Below are 23895 nucleotides of genomic sequence, written 5' to 3' on the forward strand. Positions count from 1 at the left end.
AGAAAATTTATTTAACAATGAAGTGAGACTGTGAACTGAATGGGCAGACAAGGCAAACAGCTACCGTATGTTTTATGGGTAAAGATGAACAGGAAGTAAGAAGACGGCTGAGAGGAGAAGCCATTTTCAGGCCCTTTGCAGGGTGTGAGTTTGATGGCCAGTAGCTAGCATGAAGAAGTTGAAGGGGCTATAGGACTTTAGCTCACATTACTCTTTTCACCCATGCTTAAAAGACTTTGATTTTTAAAGGTGGGTGTCCTACGTAGTTTTAACTGTCTGTGTCATGTAGTTTAGCGTCACCTGAGAGGACAAACGTTGGTTGAGGAATTAGCTAGCTAATATAAGCTTGTGAGCATGAAGATTGTGAATTTTTAATTAATTGATGCAATTATAATTGCGCTGTGAGTGAGACCATCCACAGGCAGGTAGTCCTGGTTGTATAAGAAAGCTGCCTCACCACGAGTCTATATGGAAAGCAAGCCAGTTAACAAGCAGCATTCCCCCATGGTTGTTGCTGTGCTCTCTTGCTGTGCATTCCCTGGTCTGAGGTCAAACTACACAGAACAGCAAGCAGTGTGACCTCCAGGTTTCTGCCTTGATTCGCTGCCTTGACCTCCCTCAAAGATAAACATGACCTGGGAGTGTAAGATGAAATAAACCCTCTCTACCTCAAATTGCATTTGTCAACGTGTTCTATCACAGAAACAGAATGAAACTAGAAAAATAGATCACTGTGAAACTCCACGGTAAAACTTGAAGGGCATTCCCCATGTTGTGCGTAGAACACAGACCCATTGCAAGATTTAAAAAAATCTAAGAAAATAGCTATGCTTTTTCTCTTTTGATTTCTAACTACCATGCATGTGACACTCTGATTCTTAACCACAACAGACTCAGAGAACAATAGAGATTGATAGCAAACTCTGTATTAATTTTCCAGTAAGTATGATGGATTTTTTGGTACGTTACAACTTGACTGGGTTATGATGACTAGCTGTTCAAATACTAATTTGCATTAGATTGCCAGTGAGTGTGATGATTTCTTCCATGTCATGAATTGCCTGCGTTATGATGACTAGCTGTTTGTTCAAATACTAAAGTAGATGTTGGCTATACAGATGTTTGTGGATGAGGGAATGTTTACAGTCATTTGAATGGAGCATGTTGCCTGTTATCATATGTATTGACCTCACCCAACCAGTTGAAGAAGTTAGGAGCAAATATTTAAGTTTCCAGAGGAAGAGGCAAATCTTATTTAAAAAAAAAAAAAAAAAAAAAAAAACTGTGTCTTAAAGTGTCCTGGACACATCCTCACAATGCATTTGGACAGAGAGTATTTCTCAAGTACATCTTACAAAACAATATCTCCCAGGATGCATAATTAATCTACTACCCTAGAAAGAATACTTTAAAAGGCTAGGGCAGTTTCAAAAACACAAAAAAGTGAATATACAGGCCCTGCTGTTTCAGCAAGCATCTCCAATCTTTCCTGGAAGTGGCACCACAAATCGCTCGGTTATCATGACGGTACAACGGAGGAAACTGGGCTCACAGGGACTGATGGACTATCCTCAGAGACAGTGCAGCTAACTCTGCGATCTGAATCTCACCTGCTGCCCCAACAAGCTGCCTTGAGATTACTGGCATTAGTCAGAAAACGGATGCTTATAGATCTCCCGGCCAACGAACTCAAAGTGAGCTGGTTCTCGTTCAAACTGAAGGGATATGAGGATCTGTTCTGCTAGTGAGAACATTAGGAGTTCCTTGAGCAGAAGTTCCAGTACATCTCATTCTCATCCCTAAAGATAGACCTACCATGTCCTCATGACACTATGAACTGTTTCCAGGGAGAGAAAGAGAATTTGACCAAAATGATTGAGCATTATCTTTCTTCTCTCTGTCTTCCCCACAGTGATTTCGAATAGATGGGAATTTTCTTTGGCCGTGGCATCCTTGCACAAAATACGAAGGCTCCCTGGCTTTTAACAATGCTAAATGGGTTTACTGAATTTAAATGATCACTCGCGTGTTTCACAGTGCTGTCTCTCCTACCTTGATTTTTATTTATTCAGCTTAATAGTATTTCCTATAAGGGAAAGAATTTACCCACCCCTCCACAGGAAAACAGGCCCTCTTTGCCCATCCTTGGTCTGAACGGCCAAGGCCCTGCACAGGTTCAGTCTGACTCCTGCAGTCCTGTTCAGACGAATGCCAACCCCATTATGTTAGTAAGATGTGATCTCCCCTCTTTCTCACTGGGGAGCAGGTGGACCCAGACAGTTCTTTGGAGCCGCACAAGCGATTTCTCTCTGGAGAGACACATCTCTCTAGTCTGCCAAGGAATGAAAATCCAAACAGTCACATAGATCACTTCAAATGGTGCCAAATACATTCCACCAAATGCTACTGGCAGTAATTACAGCATGTCATTGGGAGATGCGATTTTCTTCCAGCGTCAGACTTTCATCTTATCCTGAATGCCATGAAACCAAGAAACTAAGAGTGTCTCTCCGCAGAAATAGTGGGTCCTTCAAACCTGCAGCCCTGCTTCTTGACCGTGAAATGTCTGGAACCAGGAATTAAGAACCCTACTGTAGAATATACTGTCTTTCCCACTCACCAAGTGTATCAGCTCCCCCCAAAATTAGGCAAAGTGATAAATAAAGACCACCATTTTGTACAAATAGGGCTGAGGGAAGGCATAACCTGTTGTGCCTCAGGAAAAAGAGCACTCTTTAGAAAGAATGGAAAGTCCTGAGAGCCAAAGAGATGCGGCTTCTCTTCAGGAGGCAAGAACATCCCAAAGTCTACCAGGAAATTTAGATTCCACTGCAAGACTGCCTTTCATGCAAACAAGACCAGGAAGTCACACCAAGGGACAGAGAAAGGCCAGGGACAAAGCAGCGTGGAAAGCCAAGTTTTTAAGAAGATAAAAGACTAATAATAAGAAGCGATGGGGAGCTGCAGAATGGCGAGGAAAGGCAGAGCCACCTAGGAGGGGTGAGACGGGAGGAGGGAGTCTGCAGGGAGGGGGGAGAGAGCAGAGAGCGGAGCACGGACGTCAGGAACAAAAGCCCCGGCAGCAGAGTCTGGGGAAGGAAAGGAGAGAGCATGGGGTGTTTTTGAATAATTATTAAAATGAGCATGTGTCTGCGCCATCCTGTGGGTGTGGCGCAGAGCGGAGTGTAAACTCTAGCGGGGCCGAAGCAAACATTGGCTTAGCGGCAGCAGCTGCCAGTCTGTGCCTAGGAGTGTGGGGATCAGCGCGCGGCGGCAAGCAGACCAGCACCATGGCCTCCTCTCAGGGGAAAAACGAGCTGAAATTCGCCGACTGGATGGCAACTCTGCCTGAGAGCATCCACAGCATCCCCCTCACCAATTTAGCCATCCCAGGTAGGGACCCGCTGCACCTGCCCCGCCCTGCTTCATCCTACACTCAGTGCTAACTTGCCTTGTGCCCGCGGGAGGGAAGCTCGTCCACGGGGTGGGTACCCAGGTTTTCCAAACCTTGGAGGACCCTGGCACTGGGAGTCAAGGTGACTGGTTCCCCTGGTCTTCAGAAGCAGGTTGTGCTCGTAGGGCTGGGGAAGGGGAGAAGGTGGTTCCAGGATCGCGTCCTGGTCCCCATTCTATGGTTTTCTCTGAAGATTCAAGGGGTCTGCTGGGGGCAAGGCAGGTCAGGTTTCTTAATCTGTGGCTCCATGGTGCGCTATGGAAGGAAGCTGGCTGTCTTAGGAGTTCAGCTCCGGAACATCACTGAGTCCATCCTTGGCGTGGACTTAGGAGGATTTGGTAGTTTCACTGTTAGAATCTAGCCCAATCATTAGTATTCGTCCCCAGTCTCCTTTAAAGAGACAAAGCGCTTTCTGAAGAGTGATGAAAGTTCAGGGGCCAGTGGCCGGTGGCAGTGGCGGCAGCAGCATAATCATTGTCCTTGACACTGAGCTGAAGGGGGCAAGAAGCAGAAGCAGAAAGCAAGCATTTCCTGATTGGCTTGGACGCGGAGGGAGTCTAGTCAAAGAGCTGCTTCAGGTAGAGCTCCTAGGTGAGGAGGACAAACCCTTGCAAACCACACATTTGCTGCTCCAGACAGAAGCCAGGCAGTGAAATCCGCGTGAGCAGCAGTGTAGAGGTGGGAATGAGCAGATTTCCCCCGGAAAAGGTGACTGAGCTGGTGGCCTAGAGGAAAGGAAGCTTAGGACCAGCCAGGTATAGATGTGTGGCATCAAGAGGATTTAGCATAGTGTGCACAGAGGGCTGGCCAGCTTTCTGGGTCCGAGCACTCCATAGTCCCTAAACCCAGTATCTAAGAGGGGTGATTGATTGTTTCTGGACAGTTTACAAGTGTTGTAGCTGGGGAAATGCCTCTTTTTCTTTAACAATACGGTTATGCGCATGGATTGAGGGTTTGCACATGTGACTCTTACAAGACTAGGCTGGAGGGGAAATTAGTCATGGATAATCAACCCCCTGCCCAGAGTAGAGCTTGAGTTATTAAATTCAACCTTCTGGTCTACTTCCTCCGACCTGTCCTCTCCACCTCCAAAACCCCACGAAAACATGAGCTTGGAGGACTGGAGTGGACGTGAAACCTAAGAAATAAGGAGAGAAGGAAGAGAAATAAAACAGGTTTCTGGAAAAATCCCGAGTGTCTAATGGACAAGCAAGCGCTGGAACTCACCAGCAACTTAACTCATTTGGAGTGGATACTTGGTGGCAAGGGCAGGCACAGGCTGAACAGCTCACTGTCCTCAGTAAAAGGTTGTCTATCCCTTTGTCCTTCCTCAAGGAATGACTTCCCAGGGGCCTAGGTGTCTCTCTGGTAAAGCACAAGCCAGCTTCCCCTCTGCATCAGTTTCATTCTTCTGGTGAGTCTGTGGGCTGCTCTTTTGAAGGACTAGAAAGCACACAACTTCCTTAAGTGAAATGCCTCTCTCACTCCCCCAGGCATCCTCTTCTTCCTTTGCTTTCAGTTTGTTTTCTTAGACGACTATTTTCACTTGGTCCACCTGCTTCTGGCACCGTGCTGGTAATAACGTCAAGGACCGAGGTGCTAGCTTCCTGTAAAGAGAGTCTCTAGAGATGCCAGGAGGTTAAACGCCTGGGGCAGCATAGCAGCTCTGAGGAACAGTGGGACGCCACATTTGTGTCTCACCATACACAAAGTCCGTAGCACTTCACTTTCCAAAGCCAGTTTATGTCTGCTAGCTCACATCCTTCCAAAAACCCTGTAAAGTACTCAGTGCTGGGATTACCATTTCCATTTCATAGACTGAAAACAAGCAGCCTCCCACTCAGGAAAAAAAAAAAAAAGACCCAGAAATTCAGTGCGGGCAAGTGACCTAAAATCTGATTAGTGATCTAATCCCTAAAATTAAAGATTTTATAGAGTATTTCTTAGCAATGAGGGAGTAAGGGCATCATGATAGACAGTGAGTATAACGGAAAAGCAACAAGTTCTCACAGAGATGAGAAGCGAGGCACCTGTAGACACAGGGTAATTTTACTTTTCTCTTTCATGGGACTAAGTGGAACTTTGGGGTCAGAGACTTCGATTTTCTGCTGGTCTCTGGTAGAGACATAAACATGACGATATTTGGAAGATATGAACTTTATATAGAATTCCTAAGCCCTTTTAGTATAAGATTTGAAGTAAATGGCACACAAAGTTTGCACTTTCACCCCAATATTTCCAAGAAACACACACACACCATTTCACCAAATTTACATCCCCAAATACCCATATGGTTGTACAAAAATAGGTTTGCCAAAAATTCTTAACTGTGAAACTGGGGTTAAATTGAGTCTGATACCTTTCTGCATTATTCAACACAGAATTTTTGGAGAAAAAGAAGTCATTCAAATTTTGATAGAGCGGACTAATTGGAGACTATTAAACACTAATGGAATAATTGCCTTAAAATCATGCTAATAGCTTCCTGGCTGCTACATGTTTACTTGGCCAGTTGCTCTAGCTTGAATTAAGCAATTATCTCCACCATTTAAAACACGTCTGGTGCACAAGGCAAGTGTTTCTGCGGAGAGGAACTGCTGCTCAATCGTCCTCAGCCTCAGGTTTTCTTAGGTGAATCATATGGGGGGTGAAGAGGCAACTAATTGTGAGGCCACTTACTTGGGGCAGCTGTCTTAGATTGCCTAAGACCATAGCAAAGAACAGCGTGTGTTTGTGTGTGCACGCGCGTGCACACGCATGTGTGCTCTAGCCCCCACTAGTGTGCAGTTCTGGTGTCCTTGAATGTTTTTCAAACGACTGTGTCTTGAATGCATTCAGAACTGAGTCTCTCAGTGATGTTCTGCCTTTAAAGACTTCATGTTTTGGTATGGACTGGGCTAAACGATTGTTAGTAGCTGGTATTAGTGAATTATTTTTAATTAATATATTATTCAAAGACAGAATACTGAAAGAACACGCAGTTGTTCAAATTTCAGCCTTATCATTTTCTTTTCTCTGATGAAACCAAAGTTATGGCATTTGGAAAATGAATGATGCTGGCTCTCACCGCAAGCAGGTCAGAGAGGTTAGGAAGACAAAGTACAAAATCCAAGTGAAGGTGAATTTGATGAATATTTGGCATCTTTAAAGAGTTATAATTTGAACCACAGTGTCTCTAGAGCCATTAAAAAGAGATTTGTCATGGAAGTCTGTGGTGTGTTGATTATGGGAGTGACCTGCTATACACTGTCTGAGATATGATGAAAATCATTCATGCATAGTCTGACTCGATCACCCCATACAGAATAATTATCAAAATGTAGGACTGGCGTGCCAGGAAGAATGTGTGCACTCCTGAACAGCAAGTAGTTAATGGTGTTTAGATAGAGAGACAAATGCTTTAGAAAACAGTGATTATGAGGGGAGATTTTATTTCCTTTAGAAAAATGCCAACACCAGCCCAAAAGAAGAGTTTCGTCCAACTGATTTCTCATCCAAGTGCTTTAGCTTGTATTCATGTCGTCATTTGCTTTGTTAATTTTTGTATTTGTGTGGTACTGTATGCTGAACCTGCTGGCGCACTTGTGATGGCACGTGACCTACCTCTTAAGGCCTTTATTCATTTTAACTTTTTGCCTCATGGTAATCCTTTTATGCTGCCCACATTCTTAGAGTTAATTTACCTCTTCTTTTTTATTTTTTTTTCAGATTTTTATTGCATTTTTAATCACATGCATGAGTTTTTCTGGTATGTGCCTGTAAGTACAGGTGCCCTTGAAAGCCAGAGTAATGGATGCCTCCAGAGCTGGAGTTGCAGGCAGTTGTGAGTCTCCTGACATAGATGCTGGGAACGGAACCCGGGCCTTCTGCAAGAGCAGTGTGCACTCTTAACCTCAGAGCCCTTTCTCTAGCCCCCTTCCTCCTCTTTGCAATCTTCTATTTCTACTTTAATTGAAATGGAGCAGCCCATAGGGTCAATCAGGCACAGGAATCTACTTGGCCACATTTCTAAAACTGCGCGTACATTTGGTCAGAATGGCCATACGAAGCAAACCTTCCATCAATCAAAATACAACAAGACTCTTCAGAATGAGTATCTCTCTGTGTTATCTTGCCAATTACCCATTGGACTTGATTTTTCTAAGTAAGAAAAACTGAAGAATATCTGGAGGGTTGGGCATTTCAAAAGTTACTTTTTGAAATTCATACATAAAAGTTAAACTACTTTGTTCTATTAAAACTTTTTCATGATGATTTGAATTGAATTCTCAAATATTGTTAACTGACACCATATATATATATATATATATTACAAGTTGTTGCATATAGTGTTTTCCCATAAACACATATGATTTTAATGTGTTCTATCAATGATCTTCTAGGACCTTGTCACTCAAAGCTGTCCAGGTAGGACCACCAGATCATTATACATAGACTCATGGTAGAAATATACAGCATCTATATTCCACTCTCCCAATATATTTGATCATATTGTACAATTTAACAAGATAGTCAGAAAATTCATATGCACATTTGCAGTCTAAAAAACACTTTAGAACATCGTTAAGGGGGAGCTTTATTATGTGAGTGGCAGAGCCAAACTTAAGTATACTTCTTTGTTGACCTACCCATGAGCGTTCAAGTTTCCAACCAAGCTTAAAGCCAGAGTTCCATATTTGATTAATATGATTCAAGGCTAATTGCACAGGCTGGGAACATGTCTGATAACTGGCTTTATAGCTCAGCATGAACTTTAAATGCTATTTAATTGTTATTTAAGTGTTCAGATTAGGTCACTATGATACATGTAAAACCTTCCCCTTCATTTCTTTAAGCCCTGCTGCTCACTGATATTGACTATCAACAACACTTAAGATCAGCCCATCCAGTGATGTAGGTGGATACTAGTGCCGGCTTAAAGAAAGAAAGACCTCTACACTGGTTCTGCATCAATTTGTTCTCATTTCTTATTGTGAACAGAAACAAGAACTTATGCAATATTTACAAGGTGAAGGTTTATTTACTTTATCTATAGTGCAGGAGTTTCAATATTTCTATTGGGTAAAATTTACTCTATAAACATAAAATTTACTTAATGGTCACCACCAGAAAACTATAAAAAGCACAGGTAAACAGTAAAACAGGAAATTTATTTGTGATGGAAAGAAAGTAGTCCATCTTGTTTGTATTTGCAAGGCATACTTATGTACTTAAAACAGAGTTTTCAGGGGATAGAAATATGTATGAATGTGTGTACAACTCACTTGTTTGAATATCGGTTGTTTAGCAATACAAATATTTTAAAAGTAGATATCATATATAAACCACAGAAACACACACACACAGACACCTCAAATGCTAAAGCCAACATCATAATGATTAAATACACATGAAAACTGTACAATTTCACAACCATTGTTTGCAAGAAAGCACAAACAAACAAATACAGACTGGCAGAGAAGAGTGTGCTCTAAGGATTACTAGCTCCGAAGTAAAACCAGAGACGTGCTGATTCACTTCCATTCATCCTAAGTGGATTTCTGATTGGTTGTAAACATCCTAGGACTGATTCTAAACATGCTCCACAGGAATCACAAAAGTTTAGCTACCGTTCAATTGGGGCATTTTTTTTTATTTTCCTGTCTTGATGAATATTTAGGGAGTAGTCATTTGTTTGTGTCTTTAGAGGCTGAAATTTGAGAATGTTAAGGTCTAACAAGGATCAAAAGTTCTGAGAGCTGAGATCATCATTGTGAAGCTGCTGAATTGTTGGCTCTGCATCACTGCTGATGCCATGGGGGCCAGCCCTGACCAAACCTGTCCATCCTTTGTTTGGGATAGCTCATATTTATTCATTTGTAGTTATTACCATTTGGTCCTGTGACTTAGATATGATTTTAGGAAGATGTTGTCAGGGTTTGTTGTCAGGGGTTCTGTCCTGCCCGCAATCGTTAAGTCCCAAAGAAATCACACAGAGGTCTACATTAACTATAAACTGATGAGCCCATTAGCTCAGACTTCTTATTAACTCTTATAAGTAATATTAGCCTATTATTTTTGTCTATGCTAGCGATGTGGCTCAGTACCTTATTCAACAAGGCAGTCACATCTTGCTTCTTCTGTGGCTGGGTCCAGGACTACAGAATAGGCTTCCTCCTCAGAATTCTCCTGTTTTCATTGACCTGCCTCCACTTCCTGTCTGTTTGTCCAGCCTATACTTCCTGCCTGGCTTCTGGTCAATCAGTGTTTATTTAAAATATAATTGACAGAATATAGACCATTCTCCCATACCAGGGGGATGATTTAGGTCAACATATAGGATAGAATTCTTTCCTCTCCTTCAGGCTTTTTGTTAGTTCAGTTTCTCTCTGTGTGTATATATAGGCACATTTGCATGTGTGTATACATGTATGAGTGTGTATCACTTTATTTTTTAAGAAAGTTACTTGATTTTCTTTGTAGAGACACCTCTGGATGGTGCTATGTAACCATTCTTACATATAGATCTAGAGTAAAAATAAAAGTGGGATCTGAATTTTTCTCACCAATTAGTCTGAGTGAATATAAATAGAAGCAAATAATCTGATATAGCTGAAATAATTCCTAAATGCACCACCTTATTGAAACATAGAGTAATAATGTACACTGGCCCTTCTAGAAAAGAGGGACACAGAAATTACTCTCTCTCTCTCTCTCTCTCTCTCTCTCTCTCTCTCTCTTGATACTTATAGGAGACAACTGTTTCTTGTAATAAATTTACCTGCTACCACTAGAGAGAACGCTTCTTACCAATGAGCATTAGGTTTTTTTTCTTCTTCTGTTTTTGAAATCCAAGAGCTATCTACCATGTTAAAAATACCACAAAGCCCTTGATAAAATTATACAAGAGTTGATATATTAAAATGCTATATCATCTTATCTTTTCTGTTCTACGTAGGGTTATGATTAGCCTCAGAAGGCTAATGACCAGACAAGCATCTTAAACCACGTGCTCCATAAGAAAGGAAAAATAGTGATAGAGAAAAATAAAACCTAGTACATTTCAGATAGAATTCTACTGCCAAAAGGTTTTTATGGTACACTATCTTTTTACTTTGCTCAATTAAGAGAGGAAGATAGGCCAGGAAGAGAGGCAGGGGAGGGTGGTTAAACATTCTCAAGAAGTTCCAGGATTAGTTACCTCCAGAGATCAGGTTCTGAAACAGAAGGCCCATAGATTTTGTTGGATGTGCTCTTGCTATCTTCTTGTATTCCTTACAGAGTCTAGGAGTGGACAGCCCCCTTACAATTCTCCATACAAAATACTACCTATTATTGTGTTCTTCCTGTGAATTAACATTTAGGAAGCAATTATGTTTATCCTTGGTAAATGCAATGATAGTTCAGTTTCTCAACTAAATAGAAGACTTTTTATTTTGAAGAGAGTGAGTTATGATGACTAGTTGTCTACTCAACATTCCTGGAGGCCTCTAGGCTTGCTAGTGAAGAAAAGATGTGCAGGATGTATCTTTGGTGGGCGAATAGGAGCTTGCGTCACTGCGGGGCTCAAGCCACAGGGAGTTGTGTTGCCATATGGAGTGAAAAGATGGTCAGGATGGCCTCAGTGCAAAGTTAACAAATCCTGGGCCTTCCCAATAAAAAGATACTCAAGGCGATTTCAAAATCCTCTTAGATAGGAAGGCTGTGGTTATTTTTTTTAATACTTTTTTTTTAAAATCCACTTAAAAAGCTGCTTGGGGGCACTTGGAAAATGCAGAGTGGCAGACTGAGTTCTGTTCACAGGGAAGTTAAAGGACCATGGAAGATGAGGCATGGCATAGGACTGATGGGGACTGAATTGAGTCACTTCCAGGGGACAGTTGAACAGCCTGCCTGCCATTCCTTTGTTGTACACACTGGGCCATCAGATTGCGGGTTAGTGGGGCCATAGCCATGACAATGTCCTGGCAATTTCTCCTATTTATGGAGGTTATGTACCTTTTGTTGGTCTAGTGTATTTAATACTTTCTCAGACTAGTGTTTTTGTTATAGTTTTCATAGGCCCATCTGCTCACAGGTTCCTTGTGCACTTTAAGAAGTTTGTAAGTAGTGCATTTTAAGTTCTTGTGGTAGGTTAGTTTCTAGGCGGTGTCTCATGGGTGGTACTAGATAAGTAGTGATGTCTATAGTGTGGTTATCTTTCCTCTTCATTTTCACCCAAAATGGAGACCAATGCTGCTTTTAAAAATGGAGTCACTCAGGACCAAGCACAGCCTAAAGCAGCTTTTAGAAACTGCTCTTTTACTCTGTGGAGCAGCTGAGCTCAGGCAGGATGTAGTCTGATCCCCATCGTCGCTCTAGCTAGCATACAGTGTTATATTAGTAAGAAATATACCTTTTATGCGGTCCACTTAACATCATATCTGCCTTTCTGTCTACTGAACTCCTTTTCTGGTATTCATAGATATAACCTTTGTATGTTTAGGCTGCTATTCTTCCTCTAGCCCATATTAATCTCACTGTCTCCCACCACCACACTAAAATTATTCATATTATGACTGTTCAAAACCTACGTTTCCCCCTTCTGGGGGACATGATTGGGGGAGGGGGAGGGAAAGGGGAGGCGGAGGTGGGGAAGAGACAGAAATATTTAATAAATAAATTTTAAAAAAAAGAAAAAAAAATCAAAAAAAAACCCTACGTTTCCCCCTTCTGATTGTTCAGCCTCCATAATATCATTTGACCTTCTGGAGGCATCTGGTGTGGCCCACGGAACCCCACTTCTTGAAATATATTTCTGAATGTGTAACTCACCATTTTTTTAATACTGCCTTATTTTGTAACACAAGACTTTCTTCGCATCCGTCGAGCAGCATTTTCCCGGTTGTCCTTCTCTACCACCTTGGGAAACACCATTCAGCTACCTGCTTATAGGGTCTGGTTATGAGTCCATCCTCTAAGTGGGATCATGTCATTTCTTTCTGTGTAACTGGTCAATTTTACCTAGCATGATGTCCCCAAGATCCACGCATTAAAAAATACATGTTAGAATTTCTTTATTACTGAGAGTCCAATAAATAGAACATTTGTTTCTGTGTACCAGGTTTTCTTATTCATTTACCCACTGACAGGCTTTTAGAGTGTAAGCAATGCTCCACTGAACACGCATATGTACATTCAGTTTCAAGATTTGGATTTCAATTACTTCATAGAAAATCTCCAAAGGTGGTGGGTCTTCTAGATTATATGGTGGGATTTTTTTTCCTCTTAGTTGCTTTCTTTCTCTTAGAAAAATGAATATTTTATCTCCTAGGCTGACTTTTAATTGACTGCTTCTTTGCTTTTGCTGTAGGACTTCGTTGCATATTTTAGAAATTAACAATTTAGAAAATAACAATGATATTTATAAGTGTTTTCCTATTCTGTAAGCTGTTTATTACTCTTTTGGTCATTGCCTTTGTCTCACTGAAGCTTCTGTATAGTCCCATTCGGGTATTTTTATTTATAATTTGATAATTTCATACACTCTATATTATTATATTCTTTCCCATCCCCCAGCTTCTCCCAGATCCTCCCCCTCCTTCCTTAGCTTCACGTTCTTTTTCTATCAAAAAAAATACAAAAGAAAAAAAAGCCACTAAAAATATGAAGTCTGATTCGTGCTCATCACAAATTTTACTACTTCTGAGCATAGACCCTGCCCTGGAGTGTGGAAGATAAACCCAGTGCCACTTAATTGAAGAAAACTGAGTTCCTCGCTCCCAGCATTTATCATTTGTGAACAGCTTTCTGGTGCAGTGGTGAGACTTCGTCTCACCTCCCTTCTGTCATGCTGGTATTCCTGTCTGCCTTGAGCTTATAGGTCTTGTCTATGAAGTCAGAGCCTCAGTAGGTGTAGATGTGTATCTACTCTGTTGTGTATGAAGAACGTTGTTTCCTTAAAATCTTCCACCCACTCTGGGACTTACAATCTTTTTCTGCATAGCTCCTAGAGCCTTGAAGGGAAAGGTCTGATCAACACTCCTCATTCAGGGCTGGGTACTCCAAAGTCTCTCATTCTCTACACCCTGCCCAGTTGTGAGTCTCTGTATGAATTACCATCTACTGAAAGAAGCTTCTCTGACGAGGGCATACAATGTTGAGAGTTGTTTTACTGCTGTGTTCAGTTAGTAGAATTTAGTTAGTGGGTTTTTACCTGGAACCTAAAGTTAAATATGTCATTGACCAATATGCATATTTTTCTTTTCTTTTCTTTTCTTTTCTTTTCTTTTCTTTTCTTTTCTTTTCTTTTCTTTTCTTTTTTTCTTGTAGCTTTTGGGGTTGTATCCAAAGGTTCATCACCAAGCCCACTAACATGAAAGTTCATTTCAGATTTCATAGTGTTAGCTCTTATCTTCTCTTTTATTTTTTATAGTGTTAGCTCTTATATTAAATCCTTAATCCATTTTGAGCTCATCTTTGTGTTTAGTAAAACAAATACCTAATTTTGCTTTTCTTCATGGGAATATCTGACTTTCCAAATATGATTTGTTGAAGAGATTGTCATTTCATCTTATTACTGAACAGTTAAGTTTTATATTACTTCATAATGCCATCTTGGCAGATAATACATTACTGTTTTTATTTATCCTTTTTGTATTTGTTGATGGACACATTTTTATAGTGGCCTCTTACCATTCTTTCTATTTTGTGGGTTTAGTTGTATTTTTTTTAAATTTCTAATTGAGTCATTGTATTTATTCTTGACTGAGACAATTTTGTTCTTATTAAAAGAGGTTTTGTTGCTATTTTTTTCTTTTCTATCTTACTTACTTCTGCTTCCTTTCTAATACTAGTTCTTGTTTCCTTTCTAATACTAACTCTGGTCTTGTTTGTTCCTTGAGGGATATAATTAGGTGATTTAAGTTTTCTTCTTAACACTTTTTTCTTGTGTTTCAGGCATTAAAGTATAGTTCAAGTCTACTGTTTTAAAATTAATTTTCTATTTATTTGACTTATTTGCCTTTTGATGTGAAATATGAAATCACTTATAAAAAGAGCATTCTTAGTCTGGGACTCTGAAATCAGAAATACTACAAAATATTTGAAATTTTTGGATGCCAACATGATGTTCAAAAAGCTGTAATATTTTGAATTTCAGATTATTGATATTCAGCCAGTAAAGTCTATGCAAATATTTCCAAAAATATTCAAAACCATGTAGCTGATATAATCATAGTTTCTAGTATTTTAGATTGGAGATATTTAATCTGTTCTGTTGATAGGTATTATATATTATTGTTTTAGTTAGGGATTCTATTGCTGTGAAGAGACACCATAACATGGCAACTCTTATAAAGGAAAAACATTTAATTGGGGTGGCTTACATTTTCAGAGCTTTAATCCATTCTCATCATGGTGTGACATGGTGGCGTGCAAGCTGACATGGTGTTGGAGAAGTAGCCAAGTGTCCTTCATCTTGGAGTGCAGGCATCAGGAAGTTGTCTGTCTCAGTGAGCATGGCTTAAGCATATATACGACCTCAAAGTCCACCTCCACAGTGACACACTTCCCCCAACCATGCCATACCTACTCCAAAACTCCTAATAGTGCTGCTTTCTTTTCTTTACTTTTTGTCACTGGCATAAATACTTATTTATAGAACAATATAGTCACTTCATGTTCTAAATAGAGAGTTGCTAATATAGCTTTATAAATGGAATAATGCAAATAATTTTCTCTCTCATTTAGCAAGCACATTCAAGACAAATCCATTCTTTTTCCAAATCCTTCTCAAACCTACCAGTTTCGTTTTGTTTCTATTCCACCAAATGTCATATCCTAGTCCATATCACTGTCATCTTGTAGATCTTTTGCAAGGGCTTTTAAACTAGTCATCCTGACTTCACCTCAGGCCTTTCATGGAAGGACTCCCATACTTTGGCCAGGGAACTCTTGCTGATGATACACAAAGCTAACCCTGTTCCTCCACTCCTACCAAAGCCACTTCAGTCAGCCCCAATAATGCTAAAGCAAATTCCTTAATAGGGCATGAAAGAGCCTCAGTAATATGCCTTAGATGCTTGACACAGACTTGCAGAATTTAATGATTGACACAAGGGACTGAAGTCTTGCTTGGTTTGGTCCAATATGTTCTTGCTATATCCCATTTCTCCATTTTAGAATGAGAATGTTTCTGCAGTACAATATTGGAAGTACATATTTTTGTTTGATTTTAGAATGCTCATAGCTAAGAGTATGCCTTGAGTCTCAGAAAGACATTCGACTTTGTATGTTTTTGATTCAGCATTGGGAACTGTACAACTATATAAACTCTTGAGGGTTGAACTAAATGCACTTTGCATTCTGAGATGGTAGCTCTGCCTTCTTCACCACAATGAGCAGAAAACTCTCTATAATCAAGAGCCCACACAAATTTGCCTCCCTGAAGGTGTTTTAGGTAGGTTATTTTTGTTGCAGCACTGGGAAAAGTAACCAACACAGATCAATAAAGCCTAATATATACACCAAGGGAAGGGGAAGAATGAGAAAGAAATAATGTTTGAAAAAATGAACAAACCAATAGTGTCACTCCCTTTGCAGGGCATTTTACTTCAAACCTCCACCATTATTTATTAATAACTTTGATCCCATATCTGTCCTTTTTCTCTTCATGTGGACCTTCTCTAGTTACTTTACTTGTTGGTATCATGCGTATTATGTGAAACATTTCATAGTTTTATTACTGTGTTTTAAGACGATAGTAACTTGCCAGTGGTGGTGCACACATCTTTAATCCCAGCACTCAGGAGGCAAAAGCAGGTAGATCTCTGAGTTTGAGGCCAGCCTGGTCTACAAAGTGAGTTCCAGGATAGCCAAGGCTATATAAAGAAACCCAATTTTAGAAAAAAATGGTAGTAACTTGATTTTAACTCCAAACAATATGTGATCACATATTACATATTCTTATATTTTGTATCCACAAATGTATTTGATATTTATAATTCTTGCATTTTTCCTTTTAACTCTCATTACCAACAACACATTTTTATAATCATCTGTATTTTCTGTATTTACCATTGAACTACATACTTGTATAGTTAATGTTTCTATGTGGTTTTTATGAGAATGTGAAGAATGTCATTCAATATTTAATTTTTCTATCATCTATCTATCTATCTAGATATCTTCATTCAACATTTCATTTTTCTATCTCTCTATCTCTCTCTCTATCTATCTATCTATCTATCTAGATCCTAGATATCTATATCTATCAATTACGTTACAGTGTTCTGTCTGCATGTATGCCTGCAGGTCAGAAGAGGGCACCAGATCTCATTTACAGGTGGTTGTGAGCCACCATGTGGTTGCTGGGAATTGAATTTAGGACCTCTGGAAGAACAGCCAGGGCTCTTAACTGCTGAGCCATCTCTCCAGTCCTCAACATTTTTTGTAAGACAGTGTCCTCAAAATTATCTAGAGGTTTATTTCAGTCTCTGATGCAACTATCTAATTTCCTCAAATTCCTTGGGCATTGGAGCTGACATCAATCCTTTTGAAAACAAGTATTCCTCATCATCTTTGTAGAATGACTTCATATACTTCATATAAAGAAAATTGTTCACCTTAAAAAGAGGATCCTGGAGCCTCTCAAGCCCTGTGTGTTTGTTCTTCGCTGGGCATTTATGTGTAGATATCTAACTAGAAGTGTAGCTAGAAATTTTACCTAGAAATTTGTACTCTCTCTTATTCCCTCTGGTGTCTTGCTGATATGCTACAGATTTTCTCAAGTAGGATCATGGCGCCTGCACACTTTTTAAAAATATTACAGGACCCTAACATTTAAAATGTCTTAGGTTGGTAGCTTCTATATGAACCTCAGATTGGCCTCAATAGAAACTAATACTTTTTTTGGATGACCATTCAAAAGACTAAATATTAGATGCATTCTCTTCTCTTTCTGCAAAGACACAGGATGTGTCCTGTGCTCTGCAGAAGATAATGTACAGCTGAAGCCTCAGGACTATGAAAGAGGGTTTTAAACCAGATGGCTAACTCTTTAAGGTTCTAAGTCCACAACAAATAAAGATGTGACCATTCAGATTCACAAAGTGTCAGGTTCCTGCAGTTCTAAATTAAAGCATCTAAATGATAAAGCTTAAAGCAATGAAGGTTTTAATAAATCAAACCTAAGGAAAGAAACTTTTATTAATGTGATTCTTAACTAGAAAAGCCATCTTCTGCAGCAGAAGGAGCCTCGGAGAGCCTGAATGCTCATCTTTCACCTCGGGATTCCCATAAGATTTGAGTTAGATCCTCTGAGGCTGTTCCTTGGCTCACACATACCGTGTAGTTTATGGCGTGTTATTTAATCTCTCTGAACATCAGTTTCTTTATCAAAATTGAGGTAAGAATCTGTTTTCATAAGCTCATGCTGTGAGTGACCTGGAGTAACCAGTATGAAATATTTAGCCTAGTGCGTGGTGCCTAATAATGCCCCAATGAATGAGGGATGTGTTATATGAAGTCACCCTGTTATTCTTGACAGACTGGATACATCAGATTCACCCGTCACTATTTACAACTTAGGTCTTTTAACCTGACTTTTTGGAGGAGAATTTTAAATTACACGAATACTGTTTCTCTCTCAAGTCAACTTACTGATCACAGCTTTCTGCCAATAAAAATTAGAAAGAAATGTTTTTAAAAATGAGTTACAGGAAATAATATTTGGCAATAGTATTTACTTATACTGACAAAATAAAAGATGGGGGAAATACACTTAAAATTGTAAGAACAAACATTTTCCAAAGAATTGCTCAAAAAGACAGGCATGTGACTCACGTAGACAGTCACTTAAATATGCTTCATTTATTTTTTTGTCTTAACTATTTAGTAAATATGAATGTGTGTATTTCAAAACATTGATTTCTGTGTGTGCATGTGTGTGTGCACTGACTCTTACACTAAATGATTTAAAAGTATCAAGTATTTATAAGTGGACCAGATTGAGTACTGAAAATTATACTATACACATAGTATTACCCCTGACCCTCCTCATGTATATGTTACAATAAGCATTATTTTGGGGGCAGGACATGATTTACAGTCTTTTTTTTTTTTTTTTTTGGTTTTTCGAGACAGGGTTTCTCTTCTGTAGCTTTGGTGCCTGTCCTGGAACTAGCTCTTGTAGACCAGGCTGGCCTCGAGCTCACAGAGATCTGCCTGTCTCTGCCTCCCGAGTGCTGGGATTAAAGGCGTGCGCCACCATCACCCGGCGACTTACAGTCTTTTAACACCCGTGTGCTTCTTCTGTTTTTTCTTCCTGTTAGAGGGTGATATCAGCCATTGTTTTCTTAAAAAGGAATCATACACCAATAAAATACCTGTATATTTAAATGTATAATATATGTAATGTCAAAACTAGTAAAATAATTGTGTGTGCGTGCCTTAGTATAGCCTTTCCTTTGCACAGGGGAGGCAAACTGTGTATTCAAAAGTACTCTGGAGAGAGAGCTCAGTGAGCAGTGTGCTCAGCACAGTCATGAATAGCTGAGTTCGGGTCCACATTATTCATGCAAAGCAGGGCAGAACTGCGCATATCTCTGACTCTAGCTATAGGAATCTGCGAGATGCACAGAGCTCATCAGGAAGTCGGCCTAGACAAATCAATAAATCCAGAGACTCTGCTTCACACACTTTGGAAGAGATTGGTCAAGGCAAGGAAGACTTCCAACATCAACCTATGGCATCTAGATGCGCAAACACCTGCGTATACACTGATGTGAACACATATTCACACGTGCAAATATAAATATGTACCCAGTACTACTAACATGAAAGGAAAAAGAATGTAAGCTTTCACACCTAAAAGACATCCTTTAAGGCAGCAATAAAATTTCAAGACCTGAATACAAGTTTGTGTATAGTTACAGCCCTTTATTTTTAATAATTATGGCCAAGCACATGTAACCTGGTGTTCTCCACGTCAAGCCACCGAGTCGTGTAGCTCCATCAAATTCCGTTCACTCACATGACTGCAAGCACCACTCCATCTACGCACAGAATGTTTTCCGTCGTGCAACCTGAAGCTCTGCAAATATTCAATAAGCCTGTGAAATTCCCTTTTGAAATCATTTAACAGCAGGTGTTTCACCTGTGGGCCAACAACTCTTTTAAGGAATTTAGAGGCTAAATGCCCAGTAAGTTGTTGGGTGGATGAGGGAACCAGCACCCAGAAGCAGGTCAGCTGGCTCCCCCTGTAGTGATCATGGTGCTTCTTGCCTTTTCCCACCAGTAATGCGACACTAACAAATTGTCCCTCACATGCTCTAAGTGACAGCTTGTTTGGCTGGATCATGAGCTACTTGAAGCTTGGCAGTTGCTTCACAGGCGTTCTCTTTTAACCCTAAGTATTTGAGCTCGGGTTGGTGCTGGGGCTCTTTGAGTTCAGACCATGTTCCCTTTAATTGCGATCATTAGTGCTTTATATTGTATACTTAGAAACTGACCTGAAAATGAACCTGCCCAGTAAATGAACTTTGAGAACATTATGCTAAGTGACTTCGCTAATCACAAAAATATGCACACTGTATGCTTCCATGGATTTGAGATACATGAAATAGATAAATTTGTGGAAACAGAAAAATGCTTGCGAGGGTCTGGAAGGTCGGGGCCACGGAGAGTTATTTAATGAGTATAGTTTCAGGTAGTTTTTTATAATGCTAACATTTTGCATATCATTTATGGTAATGTGAATATATTTGATGCTTTAAATTTTGTGTCCTGTTTTTAAACATATTTGAAAACAAAAAAAATGGAAAGAAAAGAAAGAAAGGGAAAAGAAAACGGGAAAATTAATGAAGGAAAGACCCTGCCCCGTTAGATTAAGGCGAGCTTTGCTGTAAGTACTTCCAGGTTTGTCCTGCAGGGTTTGTTCTGCTCCGGCTTTCATAGCTCTGTCTGCATCTAACACTGGAAAGGCTTCCAGCTATAAGGATAACAACCTTTATTCACTCGCAGTCCCACTGAGTGAACATGGCTAGATCATATTACCTTCTTAGACGGGTCTCTTCAGTGTGATATTACACTAACATACGGTGTCATCTTCAGTGTCTGCTGGGAAGGGCTGAGGGGAAAATATAGGAAACCTTTTGAACTCTGGTCCAAACCATCTTCTCGAGTTTCTGATTCTGTGAGGATTTCCGCTGCATAGACTTCTGCGGGCGATTTCTCTTCCTGGATAGGGATGGAAACACCATAATAACGCTCAGAGTCAGAACTCATTTATATGTAACTTATACATTAATAATTAAATACATCTCGGCTGGAGATAAAGGCTGAACATGGAAGTGACCAAGATAGATTAGGCAATTCTTTTCTACTGACCAGAGGACATAGTTTTTTTTAAAAAAAAAAAAATCTATGGTGAAAAAGACCCACTGGAAGAATAAACCAGAGACAGTATGTTAATTTCCATAGAAAAAGCTGAATTATCAGTGCAATCAAAAGCCCTCTTTAGAGCCCTCCTTCTCATTTGTATATTGAAATGTAGAACATAGTCATAATGGTTGGGCTTTCCCATCTACAGGTCCTCTGCCTCTCAGACGTTCACTGTCCCTGTCAGGTGAGCTATGTTACCCAATTAAATATTAGAGAAGTTCAGCAATTTTTTTACAGCTCCAAACATCCAGAAAAAGCATGACCATTTTACCTCCGACAAGATGGTTTTATGGGTTCATTTTCTACTCGTTATCCCAGGAGGGCAGAGGAAAGGGAGGAACCTGTGTCTGAGTGGTTTCACCTGAAGCATTGCTTTGCCCAGAAGCCTCCCTCGCTGCCTTTCACCTGCTTACCCACGACCTCACTGTCTCTCCTGGTTTCCTTCCAGGCCTGATGACCGTTGCTTAGAATTTCATTGTTCTTTTTATGTACCTGCCCCTTCGGTTTTAGATTCCTGAGAGGGCAGTAGTGGAGTAAAGCCGTTCTGCTTTGTTCTGGACCTTTCAGAGGCTTTTGGTCAAGGTGAGAGAACTCACTAAGGCTTGGAGTCCCTCTGCAGGAGCTGAAGGAAGTTGTCTCAAGTTGTCAGTATGTTGTTCATCAGTCACAGGTTCCTCACAGAAAGACCAGGAGATGACAAGAAAGCACAAAAGGTTTGGGATCAGGAGGTCTTGCACAAATTATGTCCATGCCAAACAAGTTTATTAATAAGTACAGAAGTACACCATCTTGCCAGGCGGTGGTGGTATACACTAAGCACGCAATGGATTTGGAACCAATAATCCAGTTTTTAGATGGGTGGGGGGAAACCAAATTACCAGGAACCAAAACCTTAATTCCTTCAAGGCTCTGGCCCGTTTGAGACCAGTTGTTACTAAGTCTTGTTCTGTGATAGGACACAGAACTAGGTTCCTCTGGGTCTCAGAGAAAGCTTTAGATAGGTCTGGCTCTCAACAATTGGCTTTGCTCCACAGGTGTGATTCTCTTCTACCATGTTTTCTTTAGCTGAAGACCTTTGTGTAGGTAAAATGTCTCTCAGAAATATTGCTAATATATTATAACACTGTGTTCATAACTCTGTGATACCATTTAATAGAGAGCCATGGTCAGCTCTGAAGACATATAATTACCTTTATACAGAATGAGCAAGTTGAATACATATATATATATATATATATATGCATATGTGTATATAACAGCAATTAATAAACAGAAGGCCATGAATTTGAAAGAGAGTAAGGAGAGGTATATGGGAGGGTTTGGAAGGAAGGGGAAAATAATGTAATTATAATATGATTTTGTAAAATAAGATAAACAATTTAAAAAACAAGGGTCTATATTCCAATAGATGCATTTATTTTCTAATCTTTACTGCAACCTTTATTGCAACCCTGTGAGTCAGTATCATTCTCATTTCGGAAGTGTCCAGGTGCATAGAAATGTTAGGTGGTGAATCCAGAGAGCTGTCAAGTTTCCAAGGCCCAATTGTATAATTTAGGTTTCTGTTAGTATTTTGCTTTGCTTTGTTTTCAGAATTCTTTCCACTGGCAAGTATAAATTACACTTTTGCATAGTTCTCATTCTTTTAGAAACACTGTTGGTGTATTTTAATGTTTTACCTTACCTTTTAAGATGGGCCTAGATATTTTCTTATTTCCTCTTTACAAGGAACAAATCAAACATAATTCCTAAACTTCAGCAAGAGTGAGACTGAAAGTTTGCTTTATATTTTAAACCAGGCACTGTGTTTTCCTTTGTGCCCTATAACTGCTGCAAAATGGAATTATACCATTTGCTATTCGATGAGATAAAAAGCAAATGTTATCAATGAAAAACAAAACAAGACAAACCCCAAACCTCGGTGCAACTGCTTCAGCCTCACAGGTACCCCGGTAGAGCATTAAATCCCATGTTAGAACCGAAATGATTCTGCTGTGATGTGAAATTCAGAGAATCTTTCAATGGGAGACAGATTGGTCCTTGACCCTGGGAGACAGCATTTTGATTTTGAGTGCTTCTTGTTTGTCATAAAACTGTGCTGATTTTAAGCTTTTTAAAAATTTATTCTTCTCTCATACATTTCATACAGATTGTAGTTTTCCTTTCCTCCTCTCGTCCCAGTCTCTCCCTTGCCTCTTGCCTTTCCCCAAGATCCACTATTCATCAGTTTCTCTTCAGAAAAGAGCAGGTCTCCCAGGGATAGCAACCGTATATGGGATAACACACCCTCATACAAAGGCTGGATGATGCAATTCAGTAGGGGAAAGGGGTCCAAGAGCAGGCTAAAGAGTCAGAGAGAGCCCCACTCCCACTGTTAGGAGTCTCACAAGAACACCAAACTGTACAAATATAACATATGTGCAGAGGACCTAGCACAGTCCCATACAGGCTCTGTGATTCAGTTCAGTCTCTGTGAGCCCCGATGGGCCCTGATTAGTTGTTTCTGTGGGCTGTATTCTTGTGGTGTACTGACCCCTCTGGCTTCTCCAACCCTTCCTCACTCTGTTTTGTGGGTTTTCTCTGAGTTCTATCTAATGGTTGATTGTGGATCTGGGCATCTGCTCCTATAAGTTTCTGGAGTCTCTATAATGACGATTAAAAGTACAGAAATAATTTTCTTTTTCCTTCCTTCCTTCCTTCCTTCCTTCCTTCCTTCTTCCTTCCATTCTTCCTTCCTTCCCTTCTTTCTTTTCTGTCAGTTGTGTTTGGTTCTAGCAAAGGTCTCCTGGCTGCATAGCCTCTATTTCTTGTCCATTCGGGTAGTGTCAAGGAGAAGACTGGAATTGATTGCTCCCTTTTGGAGAGTGTAGAACCTTTCCCCAAACACTGCTTTCAGATAAATTTTCTTGGCTAATATTTGGGGAAAATTACATTTTTTCCCACTGAAGGGGATATTTTCCCCCAGACTCAGAACAGAATATGACAAAGCTCCAGCTCCCGTCTCTATAACCTGGTTCACTGCTGCCATAATGTTGATCAAG

The 23895-nt window shown here is 40.0% G+C and overlaps 1 protein-coding gene across 1 annotated transcript in view; it reads left to right on the plus strand.

Moving 5' to 3' along the window:
- Window positions 1–3083: 3083 nt before the first annotated feature.
- Window positions 3084–23895, plus strand: part of Plcxd3 (phosphatidylinositol specific phospholipase C X domain containing 3) — a 148356-nt gene continuing 127544 nt past the window's right edge. The window contains exon 1 of the mRNA XM_050139069.1: window positions 3084–3393. Within this exon, the coding sequence (XP_049995026.1) occupies window positions 3291–3393 (103 nt within the window). The 5' untranslated portion in view covers window positions 3084–3290. The remainder of the gene's footprint in view (window positions 3394–23895) is intronic.

The sequence above is a fragment of the Alexandromys fortis genome, unplaced genomic scaffold (assembly GCF_014885135.2).
Source record: "Alexandromys fortis isolate MF-2015 unplaced genomic scaffold, M_Fortis_MF-2015_v1.1 scaffold_37, whole genome shotgun sequence".
Classification (NCBI taxonomy): Eukaryota; Metazoa; Chordata; class Mammalia; order Rodentia; family Cricetidae; genus Alexandromys; species Alexandromys fortis.